Below are 17,080 nucleotides of genomic sequence, written 5' to 3' on the forward strand. Positions count from 1 at the left end.
CATAGATTTCTTCAAAGAGCACTCCCCTCCTACAGAATGGTTGAGTTCAGTCTCAAGTCTATCGATGAGGCTCCAATTTGAACCTTCAAAATTCTAGTCTCCGGAGATGCCCTCAAAATTTCAACCTAGTATTGTAGCCCGGATTTTACCTGGTTGAATTGGTTCCATCGTGTATTTCTCCTAAGAGTCTTCGAGCACTTCTTGAGAATGCCTCACTTCAGCCTTACGGCTTTCATATTCGAAATTCTATCAGCAAAATGTCCTGGAAATGAAGTCTACATTTCAATCAAATGGATGCATTAGATCTTGGGTCCGTCATAGATTTCTCATAGGGTTGTCCCTTCGAGCACTTCTGATCCTATTTTCTCGAGCTTCTAGAAGAACAAATTTAAAATATTTTCCGACTTCATTTTTACCTACTCGAATGATGTGATCCACTCCAGATTTTCCTAGCTTAGCATAAATAAGACCCTATTTTCTCGAGGTTCTAGAAGAACAAATTTCAAAATATTGTCCAATGGCAAAGTTCGAGCGGTAGAAAACGTCATTTCAAACTGCTCGAATGATGTGATCCACTCCATATTTTTATAGCGTAGCATAAGAAAACCCTATTCTCTCGAGGTTCTAGACGAATAAATTCCAAAATATTGTCTCACAGCAAAGTTCGAGTGGTAGGAAACGTCTCAACCTGCTCGAATGATGTGATCCATTCAAGATTTTTCTAGTTTGGCATAAATAAGACTATTTTCTCGAGGTTCCAGAAGAACAAATTTCAAAATGTTGTCCCATGGTAAAGTTCGAGTGGTAGAAAACGTCATTTCAAACTGCTCGAATGATGTGATCCATTCCAGATTTATCAAGCTTACCATAAAGAAGACTCTATTTTCGCGAAGTTCTAGAAGAATACATTTAAAAAAGATTGTCCCACGGCAAAGTTCGAGTGGTAGGAAACGTCATTTTTAACTGCTCGAATGATGTGATCCATTCCATATTTTTATAGCGTAGCATAAAGAAGACCCTATTCTCTCGAGGTTATAGAAGAACGAATTTCAAAATATTGTCCCACGGCACAGTTCGAGCGTTAGAAAACGTCATTTCAAACTGCTCGAGTGACGTTATCCATTCCAGATTTTTCAAGGTTAGCATAAAGAAGACCCTATTCTCTTGAGATTATAGAAGAAAAAGTTCCAAAATATTGTCCCACGGCAAAGTTCGAGCGGTAGAAAACGTCTCAAACTGCTCGAATGATGTGATCCATTCCAGATTTTTCTAGGTTCAATTAGAAAAAATGTCAAAATATTGCCGCAGAATTCGAGTGGTAGAAAACGTCATTTAAAACTGCTCGAATGATGTGATCCATTCCAGATTTTTCTAGTTTGGCATAAATAAGACTCTTCTTTCTCGAGGTTCCAGAAGAACAAATTTCAAAATGTCTGTACCATGGCATAGTTCGTGCAGTAGAAACCGTAATTTTGAACTGTTCGAATGACGTGATCCATTCCAGATTTTTCAAGCTTAGTATAAAGAAGACCCTATTTTTTCGAGCTTCTAGAAGAACAAATTCCAAAAAATAGTCCCACGGCAAAGTTCGAGTGCTAGAAAACGTCATTTCAAACTGCTCGAATGACGTGATCCATTCCAAATTTTTCAAGCTTAGCATAAAGAAGACCCTATTTTCTTGGGGTTCTAGAAGAACAAATTCCAAAATATTGTCCCACGACAAAGTTCGAGTGGTAGGAAACATAATTTTAATCTACTCGAATGGTGTGATCCATTCCAGATTTTTCTAGCTTTGCATAAAGAAGACCCTATTTTATCGAGATTCTAGGAGAACAAATTTTAAAATGTTGTCCCATGGTAAAGTTCGAATGGTAGGAAACGTTATTTTTTCTTCGTTTTATTTATCTAGTTTGGCATAAATAACTCTAGTTTGGCACAAATTCCAATTGTCCCACGGCAAAGTTCGAGTGGTAGAAAACGTCATTTCAAACTGCTCGAATGATGTAATCCATCCCAGATTTTTCTAGCTTTGCATGAAGAAAATCCTATTGTAAGATTCTAGAAGAACAAATTTCAAAATATTGTCCCACGGCAAAGTTCGAGTGGTACGAAACCTCATTTCAAACTGCTCGAATGATGTGATCGATTCCAGATTTTTCTAGCTCAGCATAAAGAAGACCCTATTTTCTCGAAGTTCTAGAAGAACAAATTTCAAAATGTCTTCTGTACCACGGCAAAGTTCGAGTAGTAGAAAACGTCATTTTAAACTGCTCGAATGATGTAATCCATTCCAGATTTTTTTTTTAGCTTTGCATAAAGAAGACCCTATTTCCTCGAGGTTCCAGAAGAACAAATTTCAAAATATTGTCCCACGGCAAAGTTCGAATGGTAGGATACATAATTTTAATCTGCTCGAATGATTCCAGGTTTGTCTAGCTTTGCATAAAGAAGACCCTATTTTCTCGAGCTTCTAGAAGAAGAAATTCCAAAATATTGTTCCACGGCAACGTCATTTTAAACTGCTCGAATGGTGTGATGCATTCCAGATTTTTCTAGGTTCACGCAGAACAAATGTCAAAATATTGTCGCAGGGCAGAGTTTGAGTGGCAGGAAACGTCATTTCAAACTGCTCGAATGATGTGATGCATTCCAGATTTTTCTAGTTTGGCATAAATAAGACCCTATTTTTTTGAGGTTCTAGAAGAACAAATTTCAAAATGTCTTCTGTACCACTGCAAAGTTCGAGTGGTAGAAAACGTCATTTCAAACTGCTCGAATGATGTAATCCATTCCAGATTTTTCTAGCTTTGCATAAAGAAGACCCTATTTCCTCGAGGTTCTAGAAGAACAAATTTAAAAAAATATTGTCCCACGGCAAATTTCAAGCGGTAGAAAACGTCATTTCAAACTGCTCGAATGAAGTGATCCATTCCAGACTTTTCAAACTTAGCATAAATAAGACCTTATTTTCTCGAAGTTCTAGAAGAACAAATTTCAAAATGTTGTCCCACGGCAAAGTTCGAGTGGTAGGAAACGTCACTTCAAACTGCTGAATGATATTATCCATTGCTTGACATCCAGCATTGGGGTAACGCAGACTCGTTGCAGACGTGGAACGACAAGAAATTCGCATCGGTGATCACGCATTCTACATCCCGTAACTTTTAAGACTTCAAAATTTCAAAATTTTGATAGGAATTCATAAAAGTCTTAGAAACATTTAACTTAATACAAAATTGACGGAAGTACAAGTATCGCAGTAAGCCCATTTTCTTCTGCCCGGTATATCTTAACTAATTAAGTTCCTGTGCCATTTACACAATCACTTAAAAGTAAATCTAGTCATATTGCACAGAATAGGTGAAAACCCGCGAAACGCTTTGTTCGCGCGTCAAATTGGAGACAATAAGTTCTAGCGCACTTGTGCATGTTAAAACCATTTAAATCTAACAATGTTGTAGTAATTCACCAGTAATCTAAGTGCATAGGCTGCTTTTGAGGTTAGAATCAATGGTGCGCGCAGTATTTTAATTTCGGAATTGCGGGCTAAGAATATGGTTTTTGTTTGAATCAAATTCAAATCGATGCAGAAGCATTTACTTAACCTTACAAAGAGGTCTGTAGAATTGACATTTAATGTAATAATTGTAGTATTTAAGGACTATATAAAGAGAGATGCAATATTATATTCATATATACAATTTCCAACGGAAACAGAAGAAAACAAATTGCTAGCAAAGTACGAATTGGAGAATTCCAATGCTTTGTAAATTATTGAAATACAAAACAAAAGACGAAAATGTACTCATTGTTGAACGAAAATACATTCACACAAGAAAACCTAGTTCAATAAAGTTGTATAACCTAGTAATGATTACAGAAGAAGTACGCGATCATAAAAGAGCAATAAAAATCAAAACCACACATGTTCTCATTTTTAACCTTCCCGTTGCGCGTGTTGAACAGTTAGACAGGTTTGGCAACACTTGCGTAATCAAATTTTCCCGCCCTTCCGAATTTCTCCGCAGGCTCACCAACGAGCGACGGGAGCAGGCTCGCAAGGATCTCAAGGGACTGGAAGACACCGTGGCCAAGGAGCTGCATACGCTGCATGCCCTGCGGAAGCTCTTCGTGCAGGATCTTCAGGTTTGTGCTGTTCGATGTTAACAAAGGCAATTCTTACCCGGAAAATTCCCGATTCTTCATCAGGCCCGCATCAAGAAGTCCATCAACTCGGAGGAAACGGAAGACGATGGTGGCTCGCTGGCGCAGAAGCAGAAGATCTCCTTCCTCGAGAACAACCTGGAACAGCTGACCAAGGTGCACAAGCAGCTGGTGCGGGACAATGCCGATCTGCGTTGCGAACTGCCCAAGCTGGAGAAACGCCTCCGGACGACGATGGAGCGGGTCAAGGCGCTGGAGACGGCCCTGAAGGAAGCGAAGGAAGGTGCAATGCGCGATCGCAAACGCTACCAGTACGAGGTGGATCGCATCAAGGAGGCAGTGCGTCAGAAGAACCTGGCACGACGTGGACCACAGGCGCAAATCGGTAGGACAGAGGATGGACCGAGACGAAATGCGGGGGCGTGGTTATTAACGCAAAGGTTTTCTTTTTTCGTTTCAGCAAAACCGATTCGTGCCGGACAGGGACACATCCTGTTCAAGACGGCCACCTCCGGCAGCTCTCCGGTGACACCGAAGCCGGTGACGGCAGACGAGAAGAGGAAATCCATTGTGAAAGGTAGGTTTTGGTTCTCTTTTTCTGACCAAAAAAAAAATCCCATTATTGTGAACAAAATACTCCTTCAGCTCAGAAGTTGACATGAAACGCAGGTGCCGTTGTTTTTCAGTGTAGAGCAGTTATTGTCGACGATCAAGATGAGACACATATGAAAAAAGCAATCGTTGTACGACTACTACAAGAGGGGGAGAACTCCCGGTGCTCAGCTCCCAGAACTCCAAAAACTTTCTGGAACTTTAGCAACCCTTTAGAATGTCAATACTCCGAGAAGCTTCAAACCTTCCTGTGGAACTATCGGAGCATTTGGAGCTTTTTCAAGAGTTTCTGTAACTCTTGCATCCCGTAGAACTTCTGAAGAATGCAAGATGTTTCAATACTCTTGAGAACTTTTAATACTTCCAGCAACACTCAGAATTCCAGGAAATGTTCCCTCCTTAAGCACGCTTGGGAACTTCATAAACAAATCTGGTACTCTGCCGTGTGCGTGATAATGTTTGCACCATTGAACACTGTGAAAACAAAACAAAATCTGAAAATTTTCGGAGTGGAAAAAAATTATTTCGACAGTGAGCATGCATAAGGACGTAAACGCGATGATCGATTCTTTTCGTCGATTTTCTCTTTTGTTAATAACTCGCTAGAATTAACGTTTCTCGGTGCGTTTGCTGTTGCTTTTGATAGACAATACAACCTGTTACAACTCTGCATCGAACAAATTCTAGGAAATTGTTTCGCTTAGCTGTAGCAATGCAAAGAGGAAATCAATGAAGAGAATCGATCGTATCGTGTATACGCCCTTATGCTCACTGTCGATTTATTCAAAAAGGATATGTTTGTAAGAACTTAAACCTATGTTAATCATCGATAGAATTTCCATTTGTCACGGCCTCAACACGCTTCCGGAATGCTCGACAGGTTCTGATAATATAGCCCGGATCCATATCTCTCCAGGCGCGGGTCATTTTTTGTCTGAGGACTACTGTACTGGAGTGGCGTTTGGCACAGGCCTTGGCCTTAATGACGCGCCACACTGAATAATCCAAGGGGTTAAGATATCGGGGCTCGATAGCGGTCACATATCCAGAACAACATGTGAAAAGGGCATACAAGCTTTTTGCAAACAAACCTTTGTAAGCCCTTTTCTCACCAACCGAGGGTCGCCCACGCAAACCAGCAATATATCGGGAAGGGTAAAGTGCCCCCTACCCGGTGATGTTAAAGGTTTGCGTTGGTGTCATATGGGTGGCGAGAAAAGGGCATAAGAAGGTTTGTTTACAAAAAGCTTGTATGCCCTTTTCACATGTTGTTCTGGATATATTTCGACCAGAACAGCATATGTTCCGGGCCTTATTACGGGTGTCACTTCAAGGTGAATACGAGTGAAGTGAAGTCACTCACATTTGATTTGCCCGGGAATCACTTCACCGTGAAGTGACACTCGTGATAAGGGCCTCCTTCAGCCAATTCTGCCTGCGGTTCGAGATGTGACATGGTGCTCTGTCTTGCTGAAAGACTACATTCGACTCCGGCCAATATTTCCCAGTAATCCACGCAAGGACATACTTACTGAGAATGCCGATATACACATACGTATTCACTTTATCCCCTTCAGGAATGGTGCAAACATGATCACGCATTCGATAAGACTACAAAAACTGGTGAACTGCAAGAACTCTTGGAACTCCAGCATGTTGAATGACAACCGACCGGTGCGTTTCATAGCAACCTAACAATCTAGATATTAAGATCGTGGTAGGCCTTGCCTTCTTCGAGTTTCTTCTTCTTAAATGGCCGTACCTGCGATGCCACAACTCGAAAACTTCGTGCTTCGACGTCATAGCACTCGCACTCGACTCCACACCACCACGAAGGGAAATGACCAGGACATATAGCTTGACGTCGGAAGGGGTTCGATTTTGACAAGATGTATGCACCTGTAGCCAAAATAACCACAGTGAGAACACTGCTTTCGGTGGTCAACAAGAAGGGGTACTATATCCATCAAATGTACGTGAGAACCGCGGCTCGTTTGTCGCCACAAGAGATCTTTGTATGGCCTGAAGCAGGCACCAAGAAGATCGACGATCGATATCCGGCAACGTATTTCAAGTCTATGGAGCAACGGTTTAGTGGATGACACGAAAGCAAGCGACTGTATCGCTATCGTCAACGGAGGTCGAGTATATTTCCCTTAGTCAAGCGGTGGCGTGTGAGGCGATTTGGCTCAAGAACTTGCTGGACGAACTTGGGGTCATCTTTCATCATCCGATACCGTTATTTGAAAACAACCAGTCTTGCATCCGAATTGCCGAAGAATCACATGTCGACATTCGGTATAACTTTATTCGAGAGAAAATTCAGGATGGTCTTTTCAAGATTATCTACAAGTCAACGACTGAGAAAGTTGCAGATATTTTTACGAAAGGACTGCTAAGGGGACCGTTCGAGGAATTGCGGAACAAGCGAGGGCTTTTCGGTTGAGCGGAGGTGTTGAATGACAACCGACCGATGCGTTGCATAGCAACCTAACAATCTAGATATTAAGATCGTAGGCGACTTTGAATTATGAATTGTTCTCTTTTACCCAAGCTACCGTTCAATAAAGACGTTTTAACTTTGCTCTGCCTATTTTAAGGCCTGTACTCGAAAAAAATGCACCAGACAAAAGTGATCGCCAAAAATGTATTTTAAGTCGGATTTCCTTGAAACTTTCAGGGAATGAACTAATACATATGGATAATGTTTCCGCATAATTACTTTATTCAATTTCTTTTCCATCGCTGAAATCCCGCACCTTTCCCTTAAGACCCCTCATTACATTTTGTGCAATGGTGGAGCCGACCTTTTTGGTCACTTTCATCCATTCTTTCTTCAGCTCCAACTCGTTCTTAAACACCTTGGACGATTTTTGAACTTTGGCCTTCATTATGGCCCAAAATCTTTCCACCGGACGAATAACTGGTGAATTTGGGGGGTTGGCGGTTTTTGGTACAAAAACAACGTTATTATCTCTGTACAAATCCAATGTCGATCACGGGTAATGGCATGATGCCAGGTCCGGCCTAAATAATGTCTCGCCTCCGTGGGACCGCAGGAAGGGCAACAGACGCTTCTGGAGGCACTCAGTGCGGTAAATTTCGCTGTTGATGGTATCCATTGTGATGTACGGTTTACTCAGTTTACCGCATTGGCATATGGCCTGCCAGAGCAAGTATTTTTTGGCGAATTTGTCCACTTTCTTCTTCCTTATGTCTTCCAGATCATCAAACCGTGATTTGGCAACGTAGAACTCCAGCCCCGGTATCTGCTTTGCGTCTTCCTTGATGTAGGTTTCGTCATCTATAACCACACACATCGGTTTCGTTAACCACTCTCGATTCCTTGAAATAATCAACACCTTCCGGGCCTTCACAGGGTCAGCTGTCTTCGATTTTCTTCCACTTCCAGCCCGCCGCTCAATCGTCTGGGACTCCTTAAACGATTTTACCACCCGAGACACAGTTGTATGGGTGATTTCCAGTAGTCTTCCGATCCATCTCATGGTCGCAGTCGGATTTTCCATGACGGCGCGCAAAATTCTCCGGCGATTTTCTTCTTGTTTCGATGACATCTCAATAACCACTGAACCGATTGTTATGAAATTTTGCACATGTAAACAATTCACTCCAAACTATTCATACCCAGATTTTCATCAATTTTTACCCACGGATAAAAAAGTTACACACGGATAAAAATGGTGCATTTTTTTCGAGTACAAGCCTTATTAGGCTATGGGCCCAGCACAGTAGAAGGAAAATTTGAAAAGTTTCGTTTCGTTTGTTCGCGGAAATGGGTGAAGAAAAATTGTGGCTGTTCGGTGGAACCAACTTCGGAAACTGGAAGTTCCGGGTTGAGGTTCTAATGTAGGACAAAGATTTGTTGGACTATCTGGAGAAGGCCATCGAAGACGAGGAGTACGCGATGGAGCTCCAAGCGGACACAGCGGCAGTCAAGGCGAAGAAGAAGAAGAAACTCGAAGAACGCATGGTCAGAAACCGGAAGTAGAGGACCAACTGGACTGCGTGAAGGACAAACGGACGGCGAAGGAAGCTTGGGACGCTTTGAAGAACGCGTTCGAGCGGGTTGGGATCGCCGGGAAGCTGTACTTGACGAAGCAGCTTCAGGAGCTGCGTCTAAAAGAAGGCAAGGCCTACCACGATCTTAATATCTAGATTGTTAGGTTGCTATGCAACGCATCTGTCGGTTGTCATTCAACACAGCAACCGAGAGAACTCTATGGAACTTTGAGAAATTCCGTTTCGTTTGAGAATTTTCCCAAAGGTGTACAGCTACAAGATTTGTGAAACTCCCGGATTATTAACTCTCGAACCCTCAACGTCTGATATCCAGAAATGCAAAAACTACCATAACTCCGTTATTTGTGGTCAGATTTTGTATCTGTCGATCTCAAAAAAACGTAAGAGGTTGTATCCACGATTTGACGTAGGATTACGTGCTCGGTATCAATATTCGGTGACTGTGTTAGGGAGTCCACGTTTTCCCATCACGGAAACACCTCGTTTTCTGATGACAAGATTACGCATTTTCGTGCATCAAATGCACGGAATTTTTGGTTTATTCAATAGATAATAAAGAAAGCGAAAATTGACTGGATGAATTTCTTGATAGGATTTTCCATTCGAGATACTCGTGATCAATCATATAAGTTTTAGAGTTTTTGCTTTTTGCTGGGCGTCTATAATTCGAAGTGTTTCTGGTTAATTGACAAGGTCATGGTTGATTAATGCTGACCTATTAGGGTGTTCAACACGGATGAGGCTGGTGCGAACTGTATGTTGTTTGAAACGAGGGTGACGCACTTGGCATAGATGGCCCACAGCGGCTCACGACAAGCAACTGAATCCGATCAGTAGCGGTGCGGCTTCTTCCTCCTTCTTCGGCGAATCGAGGGCTCTTGAGGGCAGCCTTGATAGCTGGCTGCTTGCGGAGAGCCTTTCGTTGTGTACTGTAGAAAATTTACGCCACGTGCCGAAAGCACTGCTGCTGCTGATGACGACCGGACACCACCACTAACCACGCAGTGATTGAATAAACACCGTTTGGTGAGATTGGATGGAATTCGGTTTTGAAATCTGTGTTAGGGAAAGCAATTGGTGGTAATTTTAATTATAGCTACAGATGCACATTCGTGCAATTTTCAATATATCTTCAGGCAGTGTTGGAAAAGTTCACCAAAACTCACTATGACTCGCGAACTTTTCCCTTGGTGAACTTCGTGAAATATCGCGATCTTTTCCAACGCTGTCTTCAGGTATATGATTCGTCACAGGAACTGAATTCGGTTTCGGTTGTGTCCGGATTCTAATTGTCGTCGGTATCTTCCGATTCGCTTTCAGTTGGGATTTCGTGATTCACTGATTGCATAGGAGACAACGGCTGCAGAATGTCTTTGTATGACATCTCCTCCAGATTAGGAACGTCGGTTGGACCAACGAAACGAACGTCACTTCCTTCGACTTATCCTGGAGTTTGATTGGATTTTTCTTTGGCACATGGACTCAAATGCGAAACGTTCGGTTTGCGTCCCCACCAAAGCTCGTATGGTGTGATCTCCACAGCGCGTGAAGGTCGGTCGTTCTGTAGGTACACGGCCGTAGCGGTTGCTTCAGCTCCAAATCTTGCTGGCATTGTGGCATCCATCAGCATGCACCGACACATTTCAATGACGTAGCGAATATCCGGCAGAGAACTCGGCGTTGATTCCGTGCTTGCGTTAGAACTCCATCAGTGCTTCACTCGAATACTCCCCTACCCGATCAGACCTGATACGCTTGGGGTACTTACCAAACGGCGTGTGGACGTTCTACAACATCAGATGTCTTCTTCATAAAGAAAACCTTTCAGTAGCGACTGTCTACTAAAGCTACAAAATAACGAAACCGAGGGTGTCTCAAGTGGTCCGCACTGTCGGTGGGGTATGTTTTACGGAGTAAAACTAAGGAGCGTGTTTCTCCTCTGAGTGACGACTACTGACTAACGTTTATTTGTTCTTGGTGTGATACATAGCAAAGTGTGTGAGTGTGCGTGTATGGGTGTTGTGTGATTGATACATAGATGTTTGGATTATGCACTGGGTGAAAATGTACTGCTGGAATCGGCATCGGTGTTACACGGTTGTGCAAACCGACACTCCTCCTCAACGATGCTAGTTCGACGTCTCGGTTGGATCCTTGACGCCGATGGCAGTTCTGTGCCTCTCCAGCTTGACTCGCTGTAGGGGCTTCGTCATTAGGTCCGCCTCCATGCGCTCGGTTGGCATGTAGCGAAGCTCGATGATACCTTGTTGATGCAGGTCCTTGGTGAAGGCGTACTTCGTGTCGATGTGCTTGGAACGCCTCTCCAGACGTTCTGATTCCACGATCTTCATGCAAGACTGGTTGTCCTCCCAGACGACAATGGGATTTACTTGAGCCTGCTGCAAGTCCTTGAGAAGTTTCCGGAACCACATGAGCTGCTGACATCCGTCCGCCAGTGCGACGAATTCTGCCTCCGTTGAGGACAAGGCAACACACGATTGCTTTCTTGTGCCCCAGTCGACAAGACCGCCGCCGAACTTCAGCAGGAAACCGGAATGAGACTTTCTGTCGCCTTCGTCGCCGGCCCAGTCGGCGTCCACGTAGCATTCCACTTCGTCGGATCCGGAACCCAAGTGCAGACGATGGTCGTTCGTAGCCTTGAGGTATCGGAGGACTCTCTTGGCTTCGGTCCAATCGCGGTTGGTGGGATTGGTGACCTTCCTTCCCAGCAGTGAAACGGCCACGCAGATGTCTGGCCGAGTGTTGACCGCGACGTAGAGCAAACTGCCCACCAAACTGCGATACGACGTGTTTGTGGGCAATTCACACTCCTCCTTTTGCTTGAGGTATCCGGGGTCAATCGGCACCTTCGATGGCTTGGCTTGATCGTGACCGAATCGTCGAATCAGCTTGTCGATGTAGCTTGCTTGATCGAGAGTGTATGCCTCCCCATTCTTCTCCACATGAATCCCCAGGAAGTATTTGAGTTCGCCTAGGCAGGAAAGCTTGAATTGCTGCTGCAGCTGTCGGCGAATCTGCTCGAACTCCTCCTCCGAGTTGCAGACGACGACCATATCGTCGACGTATATGAGTATGTATGTCTGCTTCCCGTCGCGATTCCGGATGTACAGGCACGCGTCGGCGTCCGCCTGGTGGAAACCCATGGACTTGAAAACTCCGTCGATTTTCCTGTTCCATGCTCGAGCGGACTGCTTGAGCCCGTAAATGCTGCGCTTGAGGTGGCACACCATGCCGTCGTTACGATCGAAGCCGGGGGGTTGCTTCATGTACGCGTCCTCTTGGAGCTCCGCGTACAGGTAGGCATTCTTGATGTCGAGGTGCTTCACCAACATCTTCTGCTTGCTGGCGAGTACGAGGACCGTTCGTAGGGTAGTCTGACGTACGACGGGGGCAAAAACCTCGTCGTAGTCCTGGCCGAATTTCTGTGCGAAGCCTTGCGCGACTAATCTCGCCTTGTGTCGCACCACTCGTCCGTGTTCATCCTCCTTCTTCTTGAACGTCCATTTGCAGCCTACCGCCTTGCGACCCGGGGGTAGTGGGACGAGCTCCCAAGTGCCGTTTTCTTGAAGTGCTTCGATCTCCTCCTGCATCGCGGCTTGCCACGCGGCCGCTTCGGTGCTTTCGATCGCTTCGGAGTAGCTTTGGGGTTCTTCGCTTGCATGCTTCGTTACGCTGGTGACATCATCGAAACGCTGAGGCGGGATGCCTCTTGTCGAGCGTGCCGATCGCCGTGGTGCGTTCGCTTCCGTGCTGGCTTGTTCTCCGAGTAGGGGATCTTCATCGCTGAAACCGATGAACTCTTCGTCGGATTCGATCTCATCTTCGACCGCCGAATTGTAATCTTCCTCCGCTTCCTGCTGATCTTCCGGTACGGCCGGACTTCGTTGTGGAAAGAGATCGAATTCCACGTTTTCACCGTTGGTGGTAGTCGATTCATCCGTTGGAATGGTGCCCGCACCGTTCTCGATGAACTTGACGTCCCGGCTCACGTAAACCTTTCGCGTTGCCTTGTCGAGAAAGCGATAAGCTTTATGCTCCGACGAATAGCCTACGAAAGTCAGCTTTTGTGCGGTGGCGTCCAGCTTCTTCCTCTTCACTTTCGGAATGTGAACCCACGCAGCGCAGCCGAATATTTTGAGGTGATCGACCTTGGGTTTCACGCCGTTCCAAACCTCGTAAGGCGTGACGTCGAGGGGTTTTGTTGGCAAAACGTTCTGGAGGTATACGGCCGTGTTTAGCGCCTCTGCCCAATACCGCTCTTCCAGCTGTGCATCGAACAGCATGCAGCGTACCATTTCGATGAGTGAACGGTTCTTCCGTTCCGCGATCCCATTTTGCTGCGGGCTGTAGCCGGCGGTGTATTGGGCTGTGATCCCTTCATGCTTGTAGAAGGAACGCAGCTGCTTTCCGCTGTACTCCCCGCCCTGATCAGAGCGGATGACTTTTGGCTTCCAGCCGAAATGAGTTTTGGCGAACGCAACATACTCCTCGATCCTTGCGGCGACCTCCGACTTCTCCTTCAGCAGGTAGAGCACACAATAGCGACTGTTGTCCTCGATCATGGTCATAAAATAGCGATAACCGCTATTCGACGACACCTCCACCGGACCGCAAACGTCCGTGTGCACCAGGTCCATTGGTGCTTTTGATCTAGAATGAGACTCACTCGGAAAAGGGGTACGTGGTGTCTTACCTTTCAAGCAGCACTCGCACTTTTCGTCGACGCTGCACCGGTGGAGCGTCAGACCGTCCAATAGTTCGTCCTTCACCAAATGGTCGATCGCTTTCGGGTCCCGGTGGCCGAACCGGCGATGCCAAAAGTGCTGGCAATTCTTGTTGTGGCGGCCGCTTGCCACCATCACGGTATCCGAAGGTTGCTTGATTTGGTACAGGCCTTCCTTCAAATGTGCCACAGCGACGACAGCATCCCCTCGCAGAATACGGCAACCAGCTGCATCGAAAACAACCGTGGCTTGCTTCTGGATGAGTGCCGGCACGGACAGCAGGTTCATCGATAGGCTGGGAGTGTACAGCGCAAAGCTTAGGCTCACTTCACGACGAAAACCGTGTTCATCAACGCACTCGACGACGCAGGAACCTTCACCGGCGACATTCGCTTGCTTCCCGTCCGCCAAATTGACGAACTTAACCTCACTTTCACGCAGCTCTCGGAAAAACGTTCGATCAGCGACGGTGTGTCGCGTCGCACCGGAATCAACAATCCACGGTTTGGTACTGCTGTTTCCCGTTGTTCCTCCTGCAGCCAGCGCGAAAGAAACGGATTCCTTCCTCTTGTTGGCCTTAGCTTGAGGTTTGGATCCCTTCTCCGAATCGCGGGCCAGTTTCCGGCATTCGTTTTGTTTGTGCCCCTCCCGCTTGCAGTAGTGGCACACGATCGACTTCTTCTTGCTACCGTGGCCGATTTTCAGCGCCGAGCTTGAGGCAGCACCCTGCCGCTTCGATGCTTCGTCCAGCAGCTTCCGCTTGACCAACTCTAGCGTGAGGTCATCGTCCGACCGACTTTCGAGGGCTGTTGTTAGTGTGTCGAACGAGCTGAGAAGGCTCCTCAAGATCATCGCGACCGTGAGGTTTTCCGCGAGCTCCTGTCCAGCGTTGGCTAGACGAGCAAACAGCTCTTCCATCTCGAACAGATGTTCTGCCATGTCCTCACCTTCTGCGAACCGCTTGTCGCAAATTCGCTTTAGCAGCGACACTTTCGACGTCAGGCTGGTTTTCTGGTGGTGATTTTGGAGTGCCGTCCAGGCAGCTTTGGCCGTCTGCGATGATCGAATCAGTCCGTGCTGATTATCTTCGATCAACAGCCCGATGGTGGCCCTTGCCTTGGCGTCTCCCGCGTTCCACACGGCGTCCGCTTCATTTTCGGGCTTCATTCCAGGCTCTACGTAGCGCCAGAGCTCCTCCCGCACGAGCAGCAACTCGACCTTGAAGCGCCAGGTCGGATAATTGCTGTTGCTCAATTTTTGCAACGAAAAACGATTGCTGTCCATCGCTGCTCGCTTATCGACCGAAAAAAACGCGCACCGGTTACTTTCGCGACGATTTAAAACGCGAACGAAAAAAAACTTCAATTTTTTCACAATGGCATCTCTTTTTTCTCCGCCGCTGGGCCCATAACCTGTCGGTGGGGTATGTTTTACGGAGTAAAACTAAGGAGCGTGTTTCTCCTCTGAGTGACGACTACTGACTAACGTTTATTTGTTCTTGGTGTGATACATAGCAAAGTGTGTGAGTGTGCGTGTATGGGTGTTGTGTGATTGATACATAGATGTTTGGATTATGCACTGGGTGAAAATGTACTGCTGGAATCGGCATCGGTGTTACACGGTTGTGCAAACCGACACACACACGTCCGAGTGGATGAGGTCTAATGGTGCGCTGATCGTCTTCTCGGGGGTCTTGGGGAAGGGAGTTCGAGCCTGCTTTCCTATCAAACAGCATTCGCAGCCTTCGCGTATTCCGCAATCAATCACCGTCATCCCAGTGACAAGCTTGTTCTTCAGTAGAACATTCAACGCATCAGATTTCGGGTGTCCAAACCTTCGGTGCCACGTGTGCTGGTAATCTCACTTGTGAGCCAGGCTTATTGTCGAGGCGACTGCTTGTTCTTGCTTATCCAACCTGTAGTTTGCACTTCACGTCGTCGAATTCAACTTTAGCCTTCCGAGCAGTTATAGTTAGAACTGACCAAAAACTTGCTGACAGCTTTGGCACAAACAACACATGATGCAACCGAATTGTTTTCGTGTTCCCAGAACCGTTGGTACATTCGATTAGCCGGTCCCAGTACCAGCGATTGCTACTAAAGGGTGATACGGTCAAAATTTGGTCAAGGGAAAACGCGTGTAAATCGGTGAAATCGTCTATTTAAAAAATCAAATTAAATTTCTTTTTCAAGTTCAATTAGTATAAAATTCAGGAAAAATACTCAGTTAGGCTTCCGCTTTTCCAAATCCGAATTGCCGGGCCTTACGCTTGACCCCTGCCATCAGATTTTGTACAGCCACCTTGTCCACCTTCTTCGCCGCAGAAAGCCAGTTTGCCTTGAACTGCTGCTCGCCCTTAGCAGTTTTTTTGGTCTTCTTTAGGTTCCGCTTGACGATAGCCCAGTATTTCTCAATTGGGCGGACCTCTGGCGTGTTGGGAGGGTTCTTGTCCTTGGGAACCACCTGCACGTTGTTAGCGGCGTACCACTCCATGGCCTTTTTACCGTAATGGCAAGATGCCAAATCCGGCCAAAACAGTACGGAACAACCGTGTTTCTTCAGGAAAGGCAGCAGACGTTTATTCAAACACTCTTTCACGTAAATTTCTTGGTTGATAGTCCCGGAAGCTATGAAAATGCTGCTTTTCAAGCCACAGGTACAGATGGCTTGCCAAACCAGATATTTCTTTGCGAACTTTGACAGTTTCATGTGCTTGAAAACATCTGCTACCTTTCCCCTTCCTTTTGCCGTATAAAACTCCTGTCCCGGAAGCTGCTTGTAGTCGGCTTTGACGTAGGTTTCGTCGTCCATTACCACGCAGTCAAACTTCGTCAGCATCGTCGTGTACAGCCTCCGGGATCGCGCTTTGGCCGTCGTATTTTGTTTATCATCGCGATTTGGAGTCACTACCTTCTTGTAAGTCGATAGTCCGGCTCGTTTTTTGGCTCGATGCACGGTTGTAGACGATACACCCAGCTTATTTGCGGCATCTCGGAGAGAGAGGTTAGGGTTTCGCTTGAAACTACCGGCAACTCTCTTTGTCGTCTCAGTGGCTTCCGGTTTTCGATTTCCCCCCGATCCAGACTTCCTGGCTGTCGACAAACGTTCCCCAAACACTTTAATTACATTTGTAACGGTTGATTTGGCAACTTTTAGCGATTTTGCCAACTTTGCGTGCGAGTAGCTCGGATTTTCGCGATGCGCGAGCAAAATTTTGATACGCTGCTCTTCTTGCTTGGACGGCATTTTGACAACTGAAGAGTGAATTCCAAAATCAAAATAGGAGCAACATTCTACACACACACACCTTCAAAATGAGGGGTGTTCAGGTTTTTTAAATGCAAAATTGAAAGAAATACGTCAAGTTGATATTGACCAAATTTTGACCGTATCACCCTTTATACGTCCGTCAGCCGACTCCACCTCACCTGTGGCCGGTTCCAACTTATCGAAAAACGCTCTACTTGAGGTCATCTGCGAACTAGCACCGGAATCGATTATCCAGTCGTTTGTCGAGT

General features: G+C 45.9%; 1 protein-coding gene across 1 annotated transcript in view; it reads left to right on the plus strand.

Annotated features, from left to right (window-relative positions):
• Positions 1 to 17,080, plus strand: part of Khc (kinesin heavy chain) — an 80,480-nt gene that overhangs the window by 47,439 nt on the left and 15,961 nt on the right. Inside the window, exons 5-7 of the mRNA XM_065225499.1 lie at positions 4,029 to 4,146; positions 4,210 to 4,549; positions 4,625 to 4,741. Coding sequence (XP_065081571.1) covers positions 4,029 to 4,146; positions 4,210 to 4,549; positions 4,625 to 4,741 — 575 coding nt within the window. The remainder of the gene's footprint in view (positions 1 to 4,028; positions 4,147 to 4,209; positions 4,550 to 4,624; positions 4,742 to 17,080) is intronic.

This window comes from Ochlerotatus camptorhynchus, unplaced genomic scaffold, assembly GCF_037179485.1.
Source record: "Ochlerotatus camptorhynchus isolate MF236.1 unplaced genomic scaffold, CSIRO-AGI_Acam_v1.1 ptg000230l, whole genome shotgun sequence".
Taxonomy (NCBI): Eukaryota; Metazoa; Arthropoda; class Insecta; order Diptera; family Culicidae; genus Ochlerotatus; species Ochlerotatus camptorhynchus.